The 23,019-nt window shown below is 41.8% G+C and overlaps 1 protein-coding gene, 3 non-coding genes and 1 pseudogene across 6 annotated transcripts; 4 read left to right on the forward strand and 1 right to left on the reverse strand.

The window, feature by feature from the left end:
* Positions 1 to 7,539: 7,539 nt before the first annotated feature.
* On the reverse strand, positions 7,540 to 16,712 carry zgc:113176 (uncharacterized protein LOC554708 homolog). 2 transcript variants are annotated; one of them, XM_035781888.2, is made up of 7 exons: positions 14,611 to 16,712; positions 11,810 to 11,939; positions 10,401 to 10,527; positions 9,957 to 10,076; positions 9,326 to 9,496; positions 8,852 to 9,027; positions 7,540 to 7,996 (listed from the first exon to the last, which is right to left on the reverse strand). In XM_035781888.2, the coding sequence occupies exons 2-6, from the start codon at positions 11,933 to 11,935 to the stop codon at positions 8,975 to 8,977; spliced, it is 597 nt and encodes a 198-aa protein (XP_035637781.1). In that variant the 5' UTR covers positions 11,936 to 11,939; positions 14,611 to 16,712; the 3' UTR covers positions 7,540 to 7,996; positions 8,852 to 8,974. The 2 variants fall into 2 exon arrangements, with proteins under 2 accessions (XP_035637781.1, XP_035637780.1); XM_035781887.2 differs by having other exon boundaries at positions 12,222 to 16,711.
* A 458-nt stretch (positions 16,713 to 17,170) lies between these two features.
* LOC118390991 (heat shock cognate 70 kDa protein-like) lies at positions 17,171 to 22,776 on the forward strand (annotated as a pseudogene). Its single transcript, XR_004827045.2, has 9 exons — positions 17,171 to 17,292; positions 19,108 to 19,317; positions 19,561 to 19,766; positions 19,864 to 20,016; positions 20,239 to 20,794; positions 21,022 to 21,224; positions 21,444 to 21,642; positions 21,872 to 22,104; positions 22,303 to 22,776. The product of XR_004827045.2 is annotated as a heat shock cognate 70 kDa protein-like (transcript).
* LOC118391829 (small nucleolar RNA SNORD14) lies at positions 19,396 to 19,489 on the forward strand. Its single transcript, XR_004827223.1, has one exon. It is a non-coding gene; the product is annotated as a small nucleolar RNA SNORD14 (small nucleolar RNA).
* On the forward strand, positions 20,074 to 20,167 carry LOC118391815 (small nucleolar RNA SNORD14). Its single transcript, XR_004827213.1, has one exon. It is a non-coding gene; the product is annotated as a small nucleolar RNA SNORD14 (small nucleolar RNA).
* On the forward strand, positions 21,714 to 21,807 carry LOC118391828 (small nucleolar RNA SNORD14). The gene has a single exon (XR_004827222.1). It is a non-coding gene; the product is annotated as a small nucleolar RNA SNORD14 (small nucleolar RNA).
* Positions 22,777 to 23,019: the final 243 nt, after the last annotated feature.

A 23,019-nucleotide genomic window follows, 5' to 3' on the forward strand; every position in this document is an offset into this window, starting at 1 on the left:
ACTATTCAATAACTGGTAAACGGGGTGGTGTTTTCCAATTTTGTCAGTTTCCACAGTAGACGTCCTAAAGAATGCACCGATATTGCTAGCACCGTTAGCTAGCCTGGCCTTCATGTGCATTTCTGTAGATGCATGCTGAGTTAGGTCATTCTTCCCTCCATGGCCAATTGAGAATTTCCAACTGCATAAAATACAGAAAGCTTTCGTCGAGTCACCACTGACGGGCTTAACCCACATCATTTTTGCTTCACATTGTTTGTTGTAGCTGCACAGTCTTTTTTGCAGGTTTATCCATATTTCCTTGATATGCCAAACCGACTGAACAACAACAGAAATTACTTTGCAGGAAATGGCGCGTTTACGCTATACTGTGTTTGGATGAATATACTAGTCTCGTATTGGACAAACCAATTTAGCGCAATATAAGGGACATCCCGGCTAATACCGGACAGTTGGCAATCCAAAATGAGGGGGTACTTTTGGGGCACTATGGGTGGAGCAAGATGTGATTGGGCCTACAATGACCAAAAAAGGTTGAGAACCACTGGACTAGGCAAGTATTAGATGGTGCATTATAACAATTCCAACAATAATAATCCATTAGCCAAGATGCCCAAAATATTCCTGTCCCATGCTTGTTGAAGCCCAAAGACGTGTCATCACCTGTCTATGGAGGCATTTCAGACTATTTAATGTCCATGTGAAGCACATCTTCCTACCGATAACTGTCTTTAGATTCCCTATAAGGAAATCAAATTGTATCCTATGTATCAGGTCATTTGAATGTAATTAATATTATATAATTAATTTAGAATACATCAAACTTAGTTGTCATTGTCTTGTTTTTTGTTACAGATGCCATCTTTTAGAAGAAAAAGAGCCCCTCTGGTTTACAGAGACATGACTAGAGTTTTGGAGGAGGCTGAGCTATGGCGCTGTGGGGATTGTGGCTCAGATAAATATTTCTCATATCTCTCATATTCTAATCTTTGTCTATGATGAGATCAGAAAGCTGGGGGTCAGAAGACATCCAGGAAGTTGGTGGGACCAGGAGCTGTATTATTGAGATATGTATATGTGAAAACACACAGCACTCCCAACATTGTCCACCAGTTGAAGTTATGGAATGTAATGTATTTTATGTTATGTCAACAAACCTGTCAATTTCTGGCAAAAATAATTGCTTCCCAGTCAAAAATGTTGATCATGTACATACAGCACAGTTTCTCTAAAAGTTACAGTTCCGGGCAGATAAATGTGGCCAAATCTGTCGTGCCAAGCACAGAGTTGATTTGGAGTTTTCTAACAATTTGTGCAATGAAATATCCCCCTGATAGTGTAGTTTCAAATCTGCAGCTACTGTAGTCTGTTCTACAACAACTTTCTGTCTGTCTGTACCTAGACTTGGTGCTCTGGGTGCAGTAGCAGAGAGAACAGTCTATGACTTGGGTGACTGAAGTCTGACAGATTTTTGAGCCTTCCTCTGACACCGCCTACTATATACTGTAGGTCCTGGATGTCAGGAAGCTTGGTCCCAGTGACGTACTGGGCCGTACACACTACCCTCTGTAGCGCCTTACGGTCAGATACCGAGCAGTTACCATACCAAGCGGTGATGCAACCGGTCAGGATGCTCTTGATGGTGCAGCTTTTGAACTTTTTCAGGATCTCGGGACCCATGCCAAATCTTTTCAGTCTCCTGCAGGAGAAAAGGTGTTGTCATGCCCTCTTCACAACTGTCTTAGTGTGTTTGGACCATGATAGATTGTTGGTGATGTGGACACCAAGGAACATGAAATTCTCGACCAGCTCCACTTCAGCCCCGTCGATGTTAATGGGGGCCTGTTCGGCCCTCCTTTTCCTATAGTCCATGATCAGCTCCTTTGTCTTCCTCACATTGAGGGAGAGTTTGTTTCCTCTACTTAATATACTGTAGTTATCTACTTATTTCATTGTATTGTGTACACTATGCTGTATTCCTGTTCAAATGACAACTTTAATTTTGATTTCATTTTATCTAGTCTACCATAACCCAGTTCACTCAGTTGTTACATTGAAAATATGGAGTCATTTTGAAAGTTCTTTAGAGACGTGCATCTCACCAACATCGGATGTAATGTTTAGCAATGCAATCTAAGAAACGGAATGCCTCATTTCAGGAAGAGCTCATGACATCTGGCTGCAGTTTTGCAGCTGTCAGCTGGATCCTGTCACCCTAATCCGCTGCAGAATCTGGCCTGCCAACCCCCATCTGCCACAAACAGCAATTTCAGTGGACCTCCTGCGCCAGTTTGCACCCCTGCAACTGGAGTGTGGGGTGTCTTTGAGGGGGATTACCTTGGCTTTCCATAAATCCAATGCATGCTGGAAGGTAGTTGTATTGTATTTTCAATTGGAAATAAAATCATACATTTTTTACGATGATGAGTAGTTTTATTTTTTTCTATGTACAGACAGTTGAGCTCTACCAGAAGCTCACAAATGAGTAATTTGAGCAGTTCAAACACTGGCAGTTTGAATGAGAAACTGTCAGAAAGTTGGTGCCACTGACCTCGGACGGAACAAAGTGTCCTCTCTGTCCACAGGTATGTCAACGATAACAATTAAGGAACAACTATAACGTCTCAATATGATAGGATTCTTATTTGCATTGAGTGTTGTTCATAATTGATGAGGGGAAATATATCCAACCTCAGTTGTCTTTCTCATATATCTTCTATCGTTGCTTTGCCAAACAGTAGTAATGTAATGCAGCAATACAATTGCTGCATTACAATGATCCTTTTCTGCTAATTCAATCAGATTAATTGGAAGCAGGGCTACTATTCAGTAGAATCAGACTCAGTGTCAACCTTCTAGTCTAGACTCAAGACTTTTCTCTTCTGTCAGTCCTATGATTGAGTGCAGTCTGGCCCATGGGTGGGAAGGTGAATGGGAAGGTCTATGTTTTTTTGTGTGCTCTATCCTGTTCTGATTATCGATCAGTCTGACAAGCATGCACACCATGAACTGCTTGGATTGTGCTTCTGTATTGCTTTTTCTTTTGGGGTTTTAGGCAGGGTATCTGTAAAGCACTTTGTAATGCTGTTTTACAACTGCTGATGTAAAAAGGGCTTTATAAAATGCATTTAATTGATTTGATGATGAAATCCTTGCTGTGGTTTCACTAACAATTTGATATTTTAGTAAAATTCCAAACATTGTCCATAAGATATTTTTCAATAACTTGTGAGCATTGTATATGTATAATTCAACACGAATGCCAGTGTGGTTTATTTTGTTCTGCAATAGATTTAATTAGACCCTTGATTATGTTGAGGGCAGCACACAGTCAGACGTGGAAGTTTGGACCCGTCAGATAACGGAGACCCTCACAGACAAAAGGACGTTGTTCCTTACCTGGCAGGAGAGAGACGTGGACTCTCTCGCAGAGCAACATTGAGTCGCATAAGTAGTTGCTACATCTCTGACCTAAGTTTTATTCCATCTCTAAACACCCCTTTCTGTCTGGCTTAGCCCTACCAGTCATGACTGCCACGTTCCCGTGTTCTGTGTCCTAGGCTCTTTGCTGGCCATGGCAGAACACTGACATTCCTGTCTTGCAGGAAATCACGCACAGAACTAGCAGTATGGCTGGTGGCATTGTCATGCTGGAGGGTCTGATCAGGATGAGCCTGCAGGAAGGGTACCACATGAGGAAGGAGGATGTCTTCCCTGTAATGCACAGTGTTGAGATTGCCTGCAATGACAACAAGCTCAGTCCGATGATGCCCAGACCATGATGGACCCTCCACCTCCAAATCGATCCCGCTCCAGAGTACAGGCCTCGGTGTAACGCTCATTCCTTCAACGATAAACGCGAATCCGACCATCACCCCTGGTGAGAAAAAAAACGAGACTCGTCAGTGAAGAAATCTTTTTACCAGCCCTGTCCGGTCCAGCGATGGTGGGTTTGTGCCCATAGGCAACGTTGTTGCCGGTGATGTCTGGTGAGGACCTGCCTTACAACAGGCTTACAAGCCCTCAGTCCAGCCTCTCACAGCCTATTGCGGACAGTCTGAGCACTGATGGAGGGATTGTGCATTCCTGGTGTAACTCGGGCAGTTGTTGTTGCCATCCTGTACCTGTCCCGCAGGTGTGATGTTCGGATGTACCGATCATGTGCAAGTGTTGTTAGACGTGGTCTGCCACTGCGAGGACAATCAGCTGTCCATCCTGTCTGCCTGTAGTGCTGTCTTAGGAGTCTCACAGTACGGACATTGCAATTGATTGCCCTGGCCACATCTGCAGTTCTCATGCCTCCTTGCAGCATGCCTAAGGCACGTTCACACAGATGAGCAGGGATCTTTCTTTTGTTGTTTTTCAGAGTCAGTAGAAAGGCCTCTTTAGTGTCCTAAGTTTTCACAACTGTGACCCGTTGCCTACCGTCTGTAAGCTGTTAGTGTCTTAACGACCGTTCCACAGGGGCATGTTCATGAATTGTTTATGGTTCATTGAACAAGCATGGGAAACAGTGTTTAAACCCATTACAATGAAGATCTGTTTAGTTATTTGGATTTTTAAGACAGGGTCCTGAAAAAGGGACGTGTCTTTTTCTGCTGAGTTTATTTGTACCACTATATTGGTGCTAGTCAATATAGGTTTTAAACATTTTAACATAAATATTCACATTTCAGCCTGGAGAAAAGGTTGAAGAGCATGGAGAAGAGAAACCGGATTGTACGCTGGTCTCTTCAACACTGTGCAGCAATTTTGGAAAGTCTGCAGACTAAGAAGACTCGCTGTCTGCTGGCCACAATCCATAGACTTGTCCTGGAGCGCTCTTTCTATTGTGGCCTGGTCAGAAAGAATGCAGGTACTGCAGCCAAGTCAGTTTTATACCCCATTTTGATGATCTGTTGATTTATGTGCTAATAGTTGTGAAAATGAACCACATACTTGTAAAATATTGCACCAGTGATTGAAAAACAATGTCATAAAACACCCTGGGAGACCAGGAGCATGCTTTTGTATGTTACTCAATCCCATTGACATCCTACTACAGTATAACTTCTCTCTGTTTGTCTAAATGAATACGTTTACAGTGTATGGTAACATTTCAACTACTAATCTACTAACTCGAACCCCAACCCTTTTTCTAAACATAACTCTAACCGTAGCAAGCAGTTGCTTATCAACACATCATTTCTTGATAGTATGACTGTCTGCAGAGCATCTACAGACGGAAAATCCAGACTATCCAAATAAATGTGAACTAGTGTATAGATGAAAATAATTTAATGAATCGAATATACACTTAATTAACCCATTCCAGCAGTGCATTGTAAACTACACCATAACTTTCAATTGTGGCACGTTCCTTATAGCTGTGGCTTTAGCCATATAGCCGAATGGCCTGTTCCGTTTCAAGCATGGTTTCAAGCCATTCGGTTAATAGCTTTTATTACCGTATCATAATAATACAAGTCATATCAACATTTAAAGGTTTAATTACAACCTCTGGGGTATAACATGTTGGGCATAGTGGTATAGGATAGTCTGACATTAAATATAACCCCTAACCCTAACTTGAGTTCACTGTCGGCAGCCATTTTGTGTGAAATGCTCAGTCTGAAGGCATTCGGCTATGGGTTTCAAAGCCCTATCACATTAATGCAAGTCATACCAACCTTTAGAGGTTTACCTCTGGGGTATAACGTGTTGGCCAAAGTAGTATAGGACAGTCTGACCCATATGATGATAATCATTGTCATGTTATTTGATATACTGCATATGCTTCAGTGAAAATGAACACCATGGTTGCAATAAAACTTTAAAAGGGTAGTATATAAATGTGTAGAATGTGTTGGTTTTGGGTCCAGGCTGGTAAGTTAACCAACCTTATATACAGTTGAAGTTGGAAGTTTACAAACACCTTAGCCAAATACATTTAAACTCAATTTTTCACAATTCCTGACATTTAATCCTAGTAAAATTCCCTGTTTTAGGTCAGTTAGGATCACCACTTTATTTTAAGAATGTGAAATTGTCACGCCCTGGTCTAAGTATTTTGTGTTTTCTTTATTATTTTGGTCCACCTCGCCTTCACCAGAAGAAAACCCTAACAGAAATGTCAGAATAATAGTAGAGAGAATGACTTATTTCAGCTTTTGTTTCTTTCATCACATTCCCAGTTGGTCAGAAGTTTACATACACTCAATTAGTATTTGGTAGCATTGCCTTTAAATTGTTTAACTTGGGTCAAATGTTTCAGGCAGCCTTCCACAAGGTTCCCACAATAAGTTGGGTGAATTTTGGCCCATTCCTCCTGACAGAGCTGGTGTAACTGAGTCAGGTTGGTAGGCCTCCTTGCTCACACACGCCTTTTCAGTTCTGCCCACAAATTTTCTATGGGATTGAGGTCAGGGCTTTGTGATGGCCACTAAAATACCTTGACTTTGTTGCCCTTAAGCCATTTTAAGCCCCCACAACATGATGCTGCCACCCACGTTCTTCACTGTTGGGATGGTGTTCTTTGGCTTGCAAGCCTCCCCGTTTTCCTCCAAACATAATGATGGTCATTATGGCCAAACAGTTCTATTTTTTTTCATCAGACCAGAGGACATTTCTCCAAAAAGTACGATCTTTGTTCCCATGTGCGGTTGCAAACTGTAGTCTGGCTTTTTTATGGCGGTTTTGGAGTAGTGGCTTCTTCCTTGCTGAGCGGCCTTCAAGTTATGTCGATATATACTTTTGTACCGATTTCCTCCAGCATCTTCACAAGGTCCTTTGCTGTTCTGGGGTTGATTTGCACTTTTCGCACCAAAATACATTAATCTCAAGGAGACCAAACGTGTCTCCTTCCAGAGCGGTATGATCCCATGGTGTTTATACTTCCGTACTATTGTTTGTACAGATGGACATGGTACCCTCAGGCGTTTGGAAATTGCTCCCAAGGATGAACCAGACTTGTGGAGGTCTACAATTTTTTTTCTGAAGTCTTGGCCGATTTCTTTAGATTTTCCCATGATGTCAAGCAAAGAGGCACTGAGTTGGAAGGTAGGCCTTGAAATACATCCACAGGTACACCTCCCCTTGATTCAAATGATAGCAATTAGCCTATCAGAAGCTTCTAAAGCCATGACATTATTTTCTGGAATTTTCCAAGCTGTTTTAAAGGCACAGTCAACTTAGTGTAATGTAAACCTCTGACAAACTGGAATTGTGATACAGTGAATTCTAAGTGAAATAATCTGTCTGTAAACAATTGATGGAAAAATTCCTTGTGTCATGCTCAAAGTAGACTTGCCAAAACTATAGTTTGTTATCAATTAATTTGTGGAGTGGTTGAAAAACTTGTTTTAATGACTCCAACCTAAGTGTATGTAAACTTCCAACTTCAACTGTAAATTAGACAAGGATTTTCTTCTGAATAACTGGAAAGGGCATAGCCTTTCCATTCAGCTTCAGGCAACTTTGATGTAAAGCTTGTAGTGACAACTTCTCTCCGTCAGGGGTGCGTAACTGGTGGCAGGGAAGTCAGACGCAGGAGAGCAGAACTAGGTAATAGCCGGAGCAGTTTAATTGCAAAACCAACGGCATAAAGAAATAACCAACATCAAAACAAAACCTGACATGCACCAGTAAACATGTGCACAAGCACTTACAACAAACAAGTCAACACAAGGCATGGGGGGGAACAGAGGGTTAAATACATAACAATTAATGAGGGAAATGAAAACCAGGTGTGTAGGAAAACAAGATGAAACAAATGGAAAATGAAAAGTGGATCCACGATGGCTAGAAGACCGTGATGCCAAACATCGAACGTCGCCCGAACAAGGAGAGGAACCGACTTCGGTGGAAGTCGTGACAGTGCAGTTCAGTGTTGCTTATCCAGTTTTCACTAGATATATCAATGTAATTACACCCAACACAACGTGGAATAATTTTTTTTATTAAAAAACAATTCATTGTGGCTAAGTAATAATGGAGTTCATTGCAACTGCAAGGATGTCTGGGAGAAAAGAAATACAGAGGCACAATTACAAAGTGATAAATTGGAAGGTATGTTCTTTATAATCGAAGACAAAATACAGGTTGACTTGTTGGCTACATTCACAGTACATTTAGAAAAAACACCTCATTCGTTACGTAGTGTGGTAAATTAGTTTCCACATATGTACCCAAAATCTAATTCTGAACTGACTCTTTCTATGCCAGCAAAGATTCTGGTCATTGACTACAATTACTCTTTTATATTTACTCTTTTATCATGCTGTATACATCCAAAACATACATACTGTAACTACATAACATCTAATTACACTGAGTTTCCAAAACATTAAGAACAACTTCCTAATATTGAGTTGCCCCCCCCCCTTACCCTCAGAACAGCCTCAATTCGCCTGGCATGGACTCTACAAGGTATCGAAAGCGTTCCACAGGGATGCTGGCCTATTGTAACCCCAATGCTTCCCACAGTTGTGTCAAGTTGGCTGGATGTCCTTTGGGTGTTTGACTATTCTTGATACACACGGGAAGCATTTGAGCGCGTTGCAGTTCCTGACACAAACTAGTGAGCCGGGAACCTAAAACCATACCCCATTTAAAGGCACTTAAAAAATGTGTCTTGTCCATTCACCCTCTGAATGCCACACATACACAATCCATGTCTCAACTGTCTCAAAATGTGTAAAAATCCTTCTTTAACCTTTCTCCTTCCCTTCATCTACGCTGATTGAAGTGGATTAAACAAGTGACATCAATAAGGGATCATAGCTTTCCCCTGGTCAGTTGTGGAAAGTTGTGGAAAGAGCAGGTGTCCTTAATGTTTTGAATACTCTGCGTACATGTATATATTATTACCAACCTCCAGGGAATTAGACACAGGTCCTGGTGCAGTCCAACCTTCAGCTCCAGCCTCAGCCCAACCTCCAGTTAAAGGCCCAGGCCCAGCACCAACTACAGGCACTGTTCCAGCTCCAGGCCCATCTCAAGGCCCAGCTCCACTCCCATCTCCAGCTCTAGGCCCAGCACCACCCCTAGCTGCAAAAAGATATTCTAAAATAAAACATTTACTCTATCTTTTCTTAATCAGCAGACACATTGACCCAGAAATAAACAATAACAAGTGGTGGATGGCCATATATAGTAAAGCCCACCGTTGCCCTTTAGTGAGAGCAGTGACCACAGTGGGTATCTGTTCAAAGGGAATGTCCTGATTGTCTAAAGTAATGGACCAAGTCACTGCCTGTACTGTATATGTCAATGTTGTTCATATCAATGACCAAAACATTACAATTCTGCATTGAAACACTGTAGAGAGCATTCAATGCAATCTTACTTATTGTGAACTTGATGCCATGGCCTGCCTCCAAAATGGAAGATAGTTGGTCCATGCCATAATGGGAGGGCTTTTTCAACTCTATCCCAGCTGGCATGCCCTCTATTTCAATGACCACCTGCTTGGCAGCCACAGTCATACATGGAACTCTGCCCTGTCCATCTGCTTCATCTAAACAGAAACCGAAAGAAGGCTTTAGTGAAGGAAGATCAAGTACACACATTATTCCAAGCTTCTACCAGTGATCCAGAAATCTGCTTACTAGAATATCAACAATGTAAAGCAACAAGGCACAGCTACCACATATGTTTTTATAAATCAAACGTCAGCCCTTTTTAGTGGTTTAGTGGAATTTTAGTGGTTACATTTTTTAAGCTTGCTTTAAAGCGGAGCAGGTCCGTTATGAAATTAGATGTAAAAAAAGACCATACCTAAAAATGCTTATAGAAAAAGAGTTGGCGAAAAAGCTGAAATCATTCTGTAAGAAAAATGCCCGTTCCTTCTCTCTAACTATCAAATACAAACACATTACTTTTTTAAAGTAAATGTTTCAAAATGTCATGATTTACTATTGTGACCTTATTGTATACATTCCCACAATTTATTTCAGCCAACTTAAATGATCTTTTACTTTTAATGCCTTCAGGTTCCCCTTCAACTCCTGACCGTAGCTTGTCTGCCTCCTCACTGTAATGGGCTTTTGTGGCAGGTGGTAATGCCTGCCATTTGCCCAGTGTACCTGCCATAACTCCTGACATACAACAGAAAACATGACAATGTCAGTGACATTGTTTTATCAATCTATTCTATCAAGGCATTACTACGACAAAACATTTACTTGCTGAAACAAAGTAGAAATATGTGTCAGATGGAGTCAGTTGACTTTAGAATTTGTTGTTAGACCCATAAAGTTCTGAAGAGAAACACCTCTGATCATTCATCTAAAAGAGTATAATAATTAACCTACATCAAAGACACACCAATTGAGAAATGCGTGCAGTCCACAATACTTGAATGCTCTCCTTGCTCTTGTAATTGCAAACAGGTCATTCATTCAAGCCAAAAAGGCACAAACCTTTAGCTTTAAGGTGGTCCCTCATAAACAGGTTGTAAGCTGACATATTACGTTTGTAGAGCTTAGTTTTGTGTTGAGAGACAGCTTTACTCTGGGCCAGCTTTACTCTTTCATTCCCTAACCAGTTCTAGAGGAAACAATAGGAAGACAACACAATAGTAAATAATATTGCATCACATTTTCAAATCAGAGTAATTGTACATAATAGTTTTTTAAAAGAGTAAACACAAAAATATTGCCCCAGAAACTCAGCTTTTTATCTTGCAGATGATTGAAAAAGGAGCCTGTCACGCCCTGGCCATAGAGAGGCTTTTATTCTTTATTTTGGTTAGGCCAGGGTGTGACTAGGGTGGGCATTCTATGTTCATTTTCTATGTTTTATATTTCTTTGTTGTTTGGCCATGTGGTTCTCAATCAGAGGCAGCTGTCTTTCGTTGTCTCTGATTGTGAACCATACTTAGGTAGCCTTTTCCCACGGGGTTTTTGTGGGTAGTTGCTTTCTGTTTTTGTGTCTGCACCAGACAGAACTGTTATGGTTGTTCTCTTTGTTGGTTTTCATTTTAGTGTTCAGTTTCAAATAAATAATATGAACACGTACCATGCTGTACCTTGGTCCTCACCTTCTTCCTATGAATGCGTTACAGAGCCCTTATATAACATGAATTATCTGCGTTGTGTCACAACCAGAGGGTAAGTGAGGGGTGTTTTGAATCTAGGTTTTACCAGGAAATATGAAACTAGAGGCAAAACACATATATGCTGGAAAAAGTTAAAAAAAACATTATAATTATGACAACAGCAAAGGATAAGATCCAGGATTTAACCCTTCATTGTTCCATAGCGGAATTTGTTTGGGAATAATGGCAAACGTGTATGATAACACATCACAGAATATTCAACTCTTCACTTAAATACAACATAAAATATCACAGGACATACTTCACAAGACAAGGTCAGACAAACAAATACATAGAGGTATACTGTAGGTGGTGAGTTACGGTTTAGTCTTCCTGGATTTAGGAACCTGATACTGGTTGATATGAATGACTTGTGTGCCCTGTTTGTTCTACATTGTGGGGTTTTGAACTTTCGACCTGACAGAAGCTGTTGGTACTGGTCATATAGTGGGTGTGTCTAAGTAAAATTGTCTGGATTTATGGATGGTTCTTGATTTGTAGAGTGATGGGATGCTTTGAGACTTGACACTGTCAAACCATAACACCCAAGGAAGCAGAAGGTTAAGATGCTTTCAATTAATGTCGTAAATAAAAGGTGAATCATCAGTAAGGGCATAGGAAGTTTCCTAAGTAATCCTAAACCAAATGTTTTGCCCAGAATCCAGGGAGAAATTACAAAAAGACAAAACCCTTTCTTATGTTCACAGAATACAGAACATGAATGACCCTCACCTCCACCATACTCTCTGACAGGCCAGTTCTGGTGGCTGCCAGCAGAGGCAACCGTCTCCTGGTCATTCCCTGGTCAAAAGAGGCCTTCAATACCCCTAATTGATCAGGAAAATGTACGATCTTCATTGACCTAAGAATAGAATGACACTTGTTAAGACATATCCTAATCCAGTGCTATATATGGATCAGTATACTTATCACAGATTTCATATGAGAAGTGGGACATAATCAGCTAAGAAATCACTAAGGCATAATACAAGGTAAGCCCCATGGCAGATAATACTGACTTCATATTATTCACATCCAGCCATAGGTACTGTAGGATGCAATAAGCCATGTTTCAGTATAAGCTTTGTGCCCTTAGCCATTAACACACTAAAAACCTACTCTACTGACTATTGCTAGGACTTACTAGTGAGGTTGTTTCCATGATATGTTGGCTGATGTGGTACACTATTGTTATGTTACCGTGTTGCTATTGACATGGTGATTTTGTTTCTGTTTGTAAATAACGTTGTAACAACGGGCCGTAAAATCAGAACAAGCTTCACCAAGAACATTTACACGTGCCAGGAATTTGACCTGGTGACATGGTGCTGATATACAGTAGATGGGTTATACGAATATTATTATAATATTACAAGGGCTCATGTATTCAAGGATGTTGTGCAGCTTGTCAGTTGCACCAAAGAGCCAGAGAAGGAACTTGAGCCAGTACAATGCAGATGGCTATATTTTGCCACCCTGCTCCCCAGCTCTACCCTCACGTTTTTGGCTATGGATGGACACTTTAACGGAATGTAGATTGGTAGCCACAATTTCTATCTCTACTTTGCACATTCTTCCACTGCAAATCTACCATTCCATTGTTTTACTTGCTAAATTGTATTTACTTCGCCACCATGGCCTTTTTTTGCCTTTACCTCCCTTATCTCACCTCATTTGCTCACGTTGTATATAGACTTATTTTTCTACTGTATGTTTGTTTTACTCCATGTGTAACTCTGTGTTGTTGTATGTGTCGAACAGCTTTGCTTTATCTTGGCCAGGTCGCAATTGTAAATGAGAACATGTTCTCAACTTGCCTACCTGGTTAAATAAAGGTGAAATATATATATTTTTTAAAATCACATATTTAGCAGATGTTATTGCAAGTGTAGCGAAATGCTTGTGTTCCTAGCTCCAAACAGTGCAGTAGTATCTAACAATTCACAACAATACACACAAATCTAAAAGTAAAAGAATGGAATTAAGAAATATATAAATATTAGGATGAGCAATGTAAGAGTGACATTGACTAGAATACAGTAAATGCATATGAAATTAGTAAAACGGTATGTAAACATTATTAAAGTGACCAGTGTTCCATTATGAAAGTGACCAGTGATTCCATGTCTATGTGCATAGGGCAGCACCCTCTAAGGTGCATGGTGGAGTAACCGGGTGGTACTCGACTAGTGAAAGTGACTAAGTTCAGGGCAGGGTGCTGGCTAGTGACAGCTATTTAAAAATCTGATGGCCTTGAGATAGAAGCTGTTTTCCAGTCTCTCGGTCCCTGCTTTGATGCACCTGTATTGAGCTCGCCTTCTGGATGATAGCGGATGAACAGGCCGTGGCTCGGGTGGTTGGTGTCCTTAATGATCTTTTTGGCCTTCCTGTGCCTTTGGGTGCTGTAGGTGTCCTGGAAGGCAGGTAGTTTGCCCCCTGTGATGCATTTGGCAGACCACACCACCCTCTAGAGAGCCCTGCAGTTGCGGGCGGTGCAGTTGCCGTGCCAGGCGGTGATACAGTCCAACAGGATGCTCTCAAGAGGTGCATCTGTAAAAGATTGTGAGGGTCTTAAGGGCCAAGACAAATTTCTTCAGGCTCCTGAGGTTGAAGAGGAGCTGTTGCGCCTCACCACACTGTCTATGAGGGTGGACCATCAGATTGTCAGTGATGTGTATGGCGAGGAACTTGAAGCTTTTCACCTTCTCCACTGCGCTCCCGTCGATGTGGATGGGAACGTGTTCCCTCTGCTGTCTCCAGAAGTCCACGATCAGCTCTTTTGTTTTGTTGACGTTGGGGGAGAGGTTTTTTTCCCCTGGCACAGCTGTATAATGTCTGGGATTTTTTTTCATGTATTTTTTGCCGGTCTATATTATTTTGTCTCTTGCCATTTAAGAGTCAATGCAATTCACACTGTGCCTTAAAATGTTGTACTTATCGACTAATACATTCAAATTAAAACCTTGTGAGAATTTTTGCCTATCACGCTGTACCAAAAGCAATTACCACCAACTCTGATTGTGTGGCAATAAAGAGTTTTGCTGCGACCAGTGTAACAGACCAATCTAATGTCACTACACACAGATGAAACATGAGACCACGACCGGTCCTTCACCGAATTCCTTTTTATCTTTCCCATGAGCAGAGGCAGTCTTTCTGAATTCATAAAGTAGAATCTGTGTCAGCCATCGGTCAACGACCAATGCGTGAGACTCCTCTCTACACAAACACAAAACTATAGAAGAGCAAATGATGGGCAGTGTGCCCATAAAAGCCTGGGACTTGATTGGAGGCGGCAGTACAGGGTCGTATTCAATAGGCACCAAACAGAACGAAGATGAACTGAATCTGCCTACCTGAACTTGTCCTATAAGAAACAGTTTTTTTGTTTTCCATTAAAAAAGGGAATTCTGCTACGGTCTGCACCAATAAATATGACCTAGTACTTACATAGGTCACAACAGATCTACCTAACTCTCTTCCTGGAGATCTACCATCCTGTGGGTATTCAGTCCAACCCTAACCTAACATACCTGATTCAGCTAGTTGAGGGTCATGTTCCAGGCCCTGACCAAATTTTTATTTGATTTATTTCACCTTTATTTAACCAGGTAGGCTAGTTGAGAACAAGTTCTCATTTGCAACTGCGACCTGGCCAAGATAAGGCGTAGCAATTCGACACATACAACAACACAGAGTTACACATGGAATAAACAAAACATACAGTCAATAATACAGTAGAACAAAAGAAAACAAAAAGTCTATATACAGTGAGTGCAAATGAGGTAAGTTACGGAAATAAATAGACCATGGTGGCGAAGTAATTACAATATAGCAATTAAACACTGGAATGGTAGATCGGCAGAAGATGAATGTGCAGGTAGAGATACTGGGGTGCAAAGGAGCAAAATAAATAAATACCAGTATGGGGATGAGGTAGGTAGATAGATTAGCTGTTTACAGATAGGCTAAGTACAGGTGCAGTGATCTGTAAACTGCTCTGACAGCTGGTGCTTAAAGCTAGTGAGGGAGATGTGAGTCTGGTGGTTAGCTGGCTAGCTTCAGTTGAGGGATTCCAGATCCGAAGTAAATATAAATACTTTAGGAAAAAAAAGCAGATCCACGCCACATTGGGTGAGGCGGGTTGCAGGAGAGCATTTAGATGATGAGGTTTAGCAAAATATTTTAAAGGATATGCGACGAAAAATATGTAAAACGATATATACAAGGGACACGACAGGACAAAGACGCCTGACTGCTACGCCATCTTGGATTATGAATTGCAAATTGCAGATAATGTATTGCATCAACCAATAGATTGCTATACTACTCCACTATATAATATGGGTGGCATTCCTGCCTGACTACATTGCAGATGCCTGCCAGATCACGCAAAGCTTGGATAGGTGTTTAACATATCAGCTAACTAACATCATATGATATAGGAATGTACTTCACGACACTTGATGACGTGGCGCACAAACATTGGTTTATGCAACGCAAAGTCTTCAACATAATCAGGCAGGAACGCCACCAATATGTGGTTAGGTGATATGTTCAATGCTAGCCTCGTGTGGCCATCCTTCCAAATCTTGTCTTGGAAGTCAATAGAAATCCAGTAAGGATTCTGGGTTGGAATGGGAGTGTAGGTTTTTGTTTAGACCCTTATCTAGCGCACCTAACTAACTGGTTGATAAGTTGAATCACGTTAGTTACTGCTGGGTTTGGAGCGAAAACCTACAGGATGGTCGCTCTCCAGGAACAGAGTTGGTCAGCCCTGCAATAGTTATTTGGGGCGGCAGGGTTGCGTAGTGGTTAGAGTGTTGGACTAGTAACCGCAAGGTTGCAAGTTCAAACCCCCGAGCTGACAAGGTACAAATCTGTCGTTCTACCCCTGAACAGGCAGTTGACCCACTGTTCCTAGGCCGTCATTGAAAATAAGAATTTGTTCTTAACTGACTTGCCTGGTTAAATAAAGGTTCAATGTTTAAAAATGGGATTTGTAAAAAATAAAATAAAGGTAGAGGCCAATAAATCATCAAATAATCTGAACCAATTATGTTAATCTGACAGATTAATCTGTTATGTCAAATATCGGTTATAATATATCCAGAAATGATGAATTATGAAGACCATCTGGACGCACCCATCCAGACCTGCGACGCGGTTGCACCTGGCAAGGAACGTATCCTTGTCAACTTGCAACCTGGAACGCGCCCGAGGGCTAGCAACGCAACCAAGGGCTAGCAATGTCAGGAAAGCTAGTCACATGGACCACGAGTTGCCGAAGCTCGTTCAGTGTTTCAGAGTTTAAAAATATGTTTTAAATAATTTAAGAACTGCAAATGCAATGATCACTTATAATTTAATAATTACAATTTTGCTTCCTATGGCGGGCAAGGGAGGTCTGGTTGTCGGCCATGCTGGAAATGTGATCTCGCGTTATTGTGCCATTGTCAATACAGTACATCTACACCACGATATGAAACGTTGATTTGAACCTTCTGACTCACTTGTGAATCAGGCGGGCCCCACTGTCTGATTTAAATCGCATGATTTCTGATGATAGTTGTCGAGTATATCGACTGATTGCGTTACCTCATCCCCATACTGTATTTATTTATCTTGCTCCTTTGCACCTCAGTATCTCTACTTGCTCATTCATCTTCTGCACATCTAACACTCCAGTGTTTAATTCCTATAATGTAATTACTTCGCCACCATGGCGTATTTATTGCCTTTAACTCTCTTATCTTACCTCATTTGCACTCACTGTGCATTCTTTTTCTACTGTATTATTGACTGTATATTTTGTTTATTCCATGTGTAACTCTGTGTTGTTGTATATGTCGAACTGCTATGCTTTACTTTGGCCAGGTCGCAGTTGCAAATGAGAACGTGTTCTCAACTAACCTACCTGGTTAAATAAAGGTTAAATAAAGGTTAAATAAAAAATAAATAAAAAGTGTATCCGGTGCGAACGCAACCCGACGTCTTCATGGGCAGTGGGCGGGAGCAACAGCCTGTGTTTTTATTGGTATTTTGGAATGTCAAGTTGAATCCTGAGCTATGATTGGTTGCCTTGCCGTTTATATAGTAATGGTAGACTTATCCTTCCTTCTTTCTCTCACAACACACAAGGCGAAGAAAGGGAGGCTTCGCCATTGTTCAACTCCGATCAACATCAGCATCACCTTCGGTCAAATAATTAATTCGTAAGTAAGAAATGGTTTAATCTAATAGTAATGTAATAATGAAAGCGGTTTTTTAGTTCACCGTAATTTATTTTGCTGACCACAGGCAGAGGTACATTTTATATCCGGTAGACAAGGCTGGCTAATGTAAATTAACCACTTGGCCTTGTAGTTTTCACTATCACCTAGTCGACAAATTAAACCTTGTGAAACTTACCTAACTGATCTAGCTGTAACTCGGAATTACTGCAATATATTTACATTTTTCAATCATAGTTGATATCGTTTAACTGTTAACGTTGGGTAACTAGTTAGCTTTTAGTTGGCCTTTACTTGTTAATTAATCGGTCAACCTTAAATGTCGTGGTTAACACTTCACAGCTAATTATTTGATTGACATTCGATCGACCGTTTCAAACAGTTTGTCACTGCACTAGGTAACGTTTGTATGCGGTATACCAGGATATGGCGCGCGTCCACCCTCGTGGTCGGCCTAGTTCTAGAACGTTCTAGAGACTCGGCACCCCGCGTGATGTGACGCACATATGGACGTCCATAGTTCTTACTGAAGTGTAATACCGGTACGTACCGGTATCTGTTGCTTAACTTGGTGTAGACATGAGCACATTACGTTTTATTGGTTAGTCGAAACTTGTTTTGCTGACCTTATTCTCATAGGCATTTCGGGGGACAAATATATAACTTTGGTTATTGTGTTATACCTTATGATCTCTTTATAGCGATCTCTATTTTGAGCGTAGGACTTAAAAATAAAGGAAGTTTGTTGTTTCTCTAGTCAATGGTATCAAATACACTTAACTTTTTGGGCGACCTGACCGTAATTCACATGCGAGTTATAGAGCTCTAATTGAAAATCTTAGAAGCGGTAGATCTGATATGGGTGCGCCATTTCTATGCTTCCAGGTCTGAAGTTTCCTTTCTGCTTCTTGTTTCTTTTGTACACCAGCTGAAAGTATTTTTTGTTTTGGAAAGTAATTCAGTAGTTTCGATGGTGCGATCATTCTCTACCCTATAGTTGTTGACTAAACTGTACTTGGGGAAAATTTCAGTTTTGGCAACCAGGAAATGGCTGCGGTTTATGCTTAGCGGCTTTACATTTAACATGTTAGTCCAATATCTTAATTTGGGGTTGTCATAGTGTTAGTGTTTCAAACTACTAATTGACTGACTTTGGTTGAATTATTTATATAACATTTTCCCCTGTGAACTCAGTGCTCGTTGCTTTTTCTTGAGTTAAATCAGATACAACGGGTCCATTTCCTGCACAATTGAGAACAGGTGGTAATTAACTACAATGACTAATTGCGCATCTACTTTTATGCCTGCCCCTAAAAGGCAAATGGCACTAGGTAGTGCCTGAGGTGCCAAAAATTTAAATCTTGAACTATCCCTGACAACTAACTTCAATGTAGCTACAAGGCGCAACTTGGTACAATTATTTCCTTTCTCACAACAATGACAGGAGTGGAGGTGTTTCGCTTTATCGGTGAATATGACCATTAGTCACAATCAGTACTCTGCCATACTGCTTGACAATACAATGTCTCATCAATCTTCGGTTACGTTGAGGAATACCATTGCAAATGTGAACATGAAATTAGCAGTTTTCAAAGACCTGTCCCACATTGGAGAATTCCTAGGATAGTACTTGAGTCTCACTGTGCAATCTGGCCTAAAGGTGTAACTGATGTTTACAAATTACCAATGTTTTTTGATGACCACATTGGTATCTAGTGACTGCTGATTTGTTTACTGCGGTTGTTGTATTCTCAGTGTCATTTGTTACCTGACACCATGCTGTTCTTCGTTGTCCAGGTAACATGTCTAAGGGACCAGCAGTCGGCATTGATCTCGGGACCACCTACTCCTGCGTGGGTGTGTTCCAGCATGGCAAGGTTGAAATCATTGCCAACGACCAAGGCAACAGGACTACTCCAAGCTACGTTGCCTTCACTGACTCTGAGAGGCTCATCGGTGATGCTGCCAAGAATCAGGTTGCCATGAACCCCTGCAACACAGTATTCGGTGAGTTTTTACTTTCTGGTAATGTCTCCTAAAATAGGAAATGTGATTTATAATTTTTGACTTTGTGGCAACGCTTGTTCACTGTGATGAAGTTTACTCCTGCCATTCGTAGTTTCCACCAGAGGTTGAAAGACCAGAGATGGCCCAATACCTTCCTTGGATGTCTGAGTGACACGCCATTTAACTCACTTGACTCTATATCGCTGTAGAAAATGCTAAATCTAACTGGTTGTCTTGTTGCAGATGCTAAGAGACTGATTGGCCGCAGGTTTGATGATGGAGTTGTTCAATCGGACATGAAGCATTGGCCCTTTGAAGTTATCAATGATTCTACTCGGCCTAAGCTCCAAGTTGAATACAAAGGAGAGACTAAGTCCTTCTACCCAGAAGAAATTTCATCTATGGTTCTGGTCAAGATGAAGGAGATTGCTGAGGCGTACCTTGGGAAAGTAAGTGTGTGGCTGTTTCTGTAACAGGAGGTGTTGTGAGTTTTCCATGACTGGTCTATTGGATTATTCAAATGCATGGACATTTTTTTCTCCCTAGACTGTCAACAATGCTGTTGTTACTGTACCTGCCTACTTCAATGACTCCCAGCGCCAGGCAACCAAAGATGCTGGTACCATCTCGGGGCTGAATGTGCTGCGTATCATCAATGAGCCAACTGCTGCTGCCATTGCCTACGGCTTGGACAAGAAGGTTAACTCCATTACTTGATATTTATTCTGTTGAAAAGGACTGCACTGCAGTGCCTATTTGCTGTGATGAAGTTTACTCCTGCCATTCGTAGTTTCCACCAGAGGTTGAAAGACCAAAGATGGCCCAATACCTTCCTTGGATGTCTGAGCGAATAATTAGCCATGTCATAGATCAGGGCTTGCTTGTACTTGTTGCAAATACTGAATTTCTCTTCTGTTTCAGGTCGGTGCTGAAAGGAATGTCCTTATCTTTGATCTGGGTGGCGGCACCTTTGACGTGTCCATCCTGACCATCGAGGATGGCATCTTTGAGGTCAAGTCCACTGCTGGAGACACTCATCTGGGTGGAGAAGACTTTGACAACCGTATGGTCAACCACTTCATCGCAGAGTTCAAGCGCAAGTACAAGAAAGACATCAGCGACAACAAGAGGGCTGTTCGCCGTCTCCGCACCGCATGTGAGAGGGCAAAGCGCACCCTGTCCTCCAGCACCCAGGCCAGCATCGAGATCGACTCTTTGTACGAGGGAATCGACTTCTACACCTCCATCACCAGGGCTCGCTTTGAGGAGCTCAATGCAGACCTTTTCCGTGGCACCCTTGACCCAGTGGAGAAATCCCTCCGTGACGCCAAGATGGACAAAGCCCAGGTACACGACATCGTCCTGGTCGGAGGCTCCACTCGTATCCCCAAGATCCAGAAACTGCTCCAAGATTTCTTCAACGGCAAAGAGCTCAACAAAAGCATCAACCCCGACGAAGCTGTGGCCTATGGCGCAGGTGAATCACTGATCATCTTGTTTGCTCTGTGGCCAATGGCCTTCTATAATGAGCCTTAAATCAATAGTTTCGCTGTGATGAAGTTTACTCCTGCCATTCGTAGTTTCCACCAGAGGTTGAAAGACCTAAGATGGCCCAATACCTTCCTTGGATGTCTGAGCGTCAATGGCACAGTGCGTCTACAGTCATGTTTCTCCATGTGTCTAACCTCCCAATCTCATTTTCAGCTGTCCAGGCAGCCATACTCTCGGGTGACAAGTCTGAGAATGTCCAGGACCTGCTTTTGCTGGACGTCACACCCCTGTCCCTGGGTATTGAGACCGCTGGAGGTGTCATGACCGTCCTGATCAAACGTAACACCACCATCCCAACCAAGCAGACCCAGACCTTCACCACTTACTCAGACAACCAGCCTGGTGTGCTCATTCAGGTGAGGGGGGGCCTTTAAGAAATGTCAATTTCAGGGCAATGTTTCCTCATTCCTCTGGGCACTATCTGTGATGCTGTTTACTCCTGCTATTTGTAGTTTCCACCAGCGGTTGAAAGACATTGGCCAATACATTCCTTGGATGTCTTGATCGGCTTTTAGTGGAATGTACTTCTCATTTGAAGACATGTATGTTTTGCTAATATTGACTGTATCCTCCAGGTGTATGAGGGTGAGAGGGCCATGACCAAGGATAACAACCTGTTGGGCAAGTTTGAGCTGACTGGAATCCCCCCTGCACCTCGCGGTGTTCCTCAGATTGAGGTCACATTTGACATTGATGCTAACGGCATCATGAACGTGTCTGCCGCTGACAAGAGCACTGGGAAGGAGAACAAGATCACCATCACCAATGACAAGGGTAATGTTGGATTTCATTGTAGTTTAACACTGGAAAATGGGATATGGTTACTAGCCCTAACCCCAATAGTTTCGCAGTGATGAAGTTTACTCCTGCCATTCGTAGTTTCCACCAGAGGTTGAAAGACCAAAGATGGCCCAATACCTTCCTTGGATGTCTGAGCGACAAATATACTACAGTTGATTGTTGTTTAGGTCAAACATTGGTTGATTTGATTATTTTCCATTAGGTCGCTTGAGCAAGGAGGACATTGAGCGCATGGTCCAGGAGGCTGAGAAGTACAAGTGTGAGGATGATGTGCAGCGTGACAAGGTCTCATCTAAGAACTCCCTAGAGTCCTATGCTTTCAACATGAAGTCTACTGTGGAAGATGAGAAACTGCAGGGGAAAATCAGTGATGAGGACAAGACTAAGATTCTGGAGAAGTGCAACGAGGTCATCGGGTGGCTGGACAAGAACCAGGTAAGAATTTAATTGGGATGACTTGTACTTTCTTGGACCACTTGCTGTGATGAAGTTTACTCCTGCCATTCGTAGTTTCCACCAGAGGTCGAAAGATCAAAGATGGCCCAATACCTTCCTTGGATGTCTGAGCGACTTAAAGTGAAATATATTGGTATCTTCAAGTTATATGTTTTGCTAATTTTTTGCATTTCTCAGACTGCTGAGAAGGAAGAGTATGAGCACCACCAGAAGGAGCTGGAGAAGGTGTGCAACCCAATCATCACCAAGCTATACCAGGGTGCTGGTGGGATGCCCGGCGGTATGCCTGAGGGCATGGCTGGCGGATTCCCTGGAGCTGGTGGTGCTGCTCCTGGAGGTGGTGGATCATCTGGACCAACCATTGAGGAAGTCGACTAAACATTCCATTGTTTCTGAAACTACCTCCCCCTAACAAGCAAAGTTTGAAATGTGTTCTACCCTCTTGTGTCTGAGTCTCATGACTTGTCAAGGAGTGAAATTTGAATAAAGGTTGAGGGATCACATATTTTTCAACTTTGTTTGCTACACAACAGGGAACAGTAATTTTCTGTTAGCACAACTAAGCTGTCAAATTTCACATGTGTATTTTCTCAGTTGTCATCTGCCTTTGTCACAATGCCTTTAGGACAAAATAAAATGTACTGTGACGTCCACCTTCTACATTTTTGGGTCCTTTACACTACTTTGGATAAGGGAAGTCTTTAGGAAGGGTCATATTTTGGTGTATATTGTCGTGACAAAGTTCAGTCTTGCTTGTAGCTTCCCACAAACTTCCAGCTGCTAGACCAGTGTAAAGATGTCTTGAGGTCCTGCGCCCATTCATACCTGACCAATTTTATTTGTGGTGCTTCATATCTATACCATTGGAAACAGACATCAATTGCTTTGTAGTAA

This window comes from Oncorhynchus keta, chromosome 12, assembly GCF_023373465.1.
Source record: "Oncorhynchus keta strain PuntledgeMale-10-30-2019 chromosome 12, Oket_V2, whole genome shotgun sequence".
NCBI lineage: Eukaryota > Metazoa > Chordata > Actinopteri > Salmoniformes > Salmonidae > Oncorhynchus > Oncorhynchus keta.

Bases quoted from the DNA above. Each gene is read 5' to 3' on its own strand.
- zgc:113176 (XM_035781888.2), bottom strand. From the start codon at position 11,935: ATGAAGATCGTACATTTTCCTGATCAATTAGGGGTATTGAAGGCCTCT. The intron at 10,528-11,809 runs GTGAGGGTCATT...TGTTTCCTCTAG, and splicing joins TGTCAGAGAGTATGGTGGAG to AACTGGTTAGGGAATGAAAG. The intron at 9,497-9,956 runs GTAAAAGATCAT...GTTTCTGTTTAG, and splicing joins GGAACCTGAAGGCATTAAAA to ATGAAGCAGATGGACAGGGC.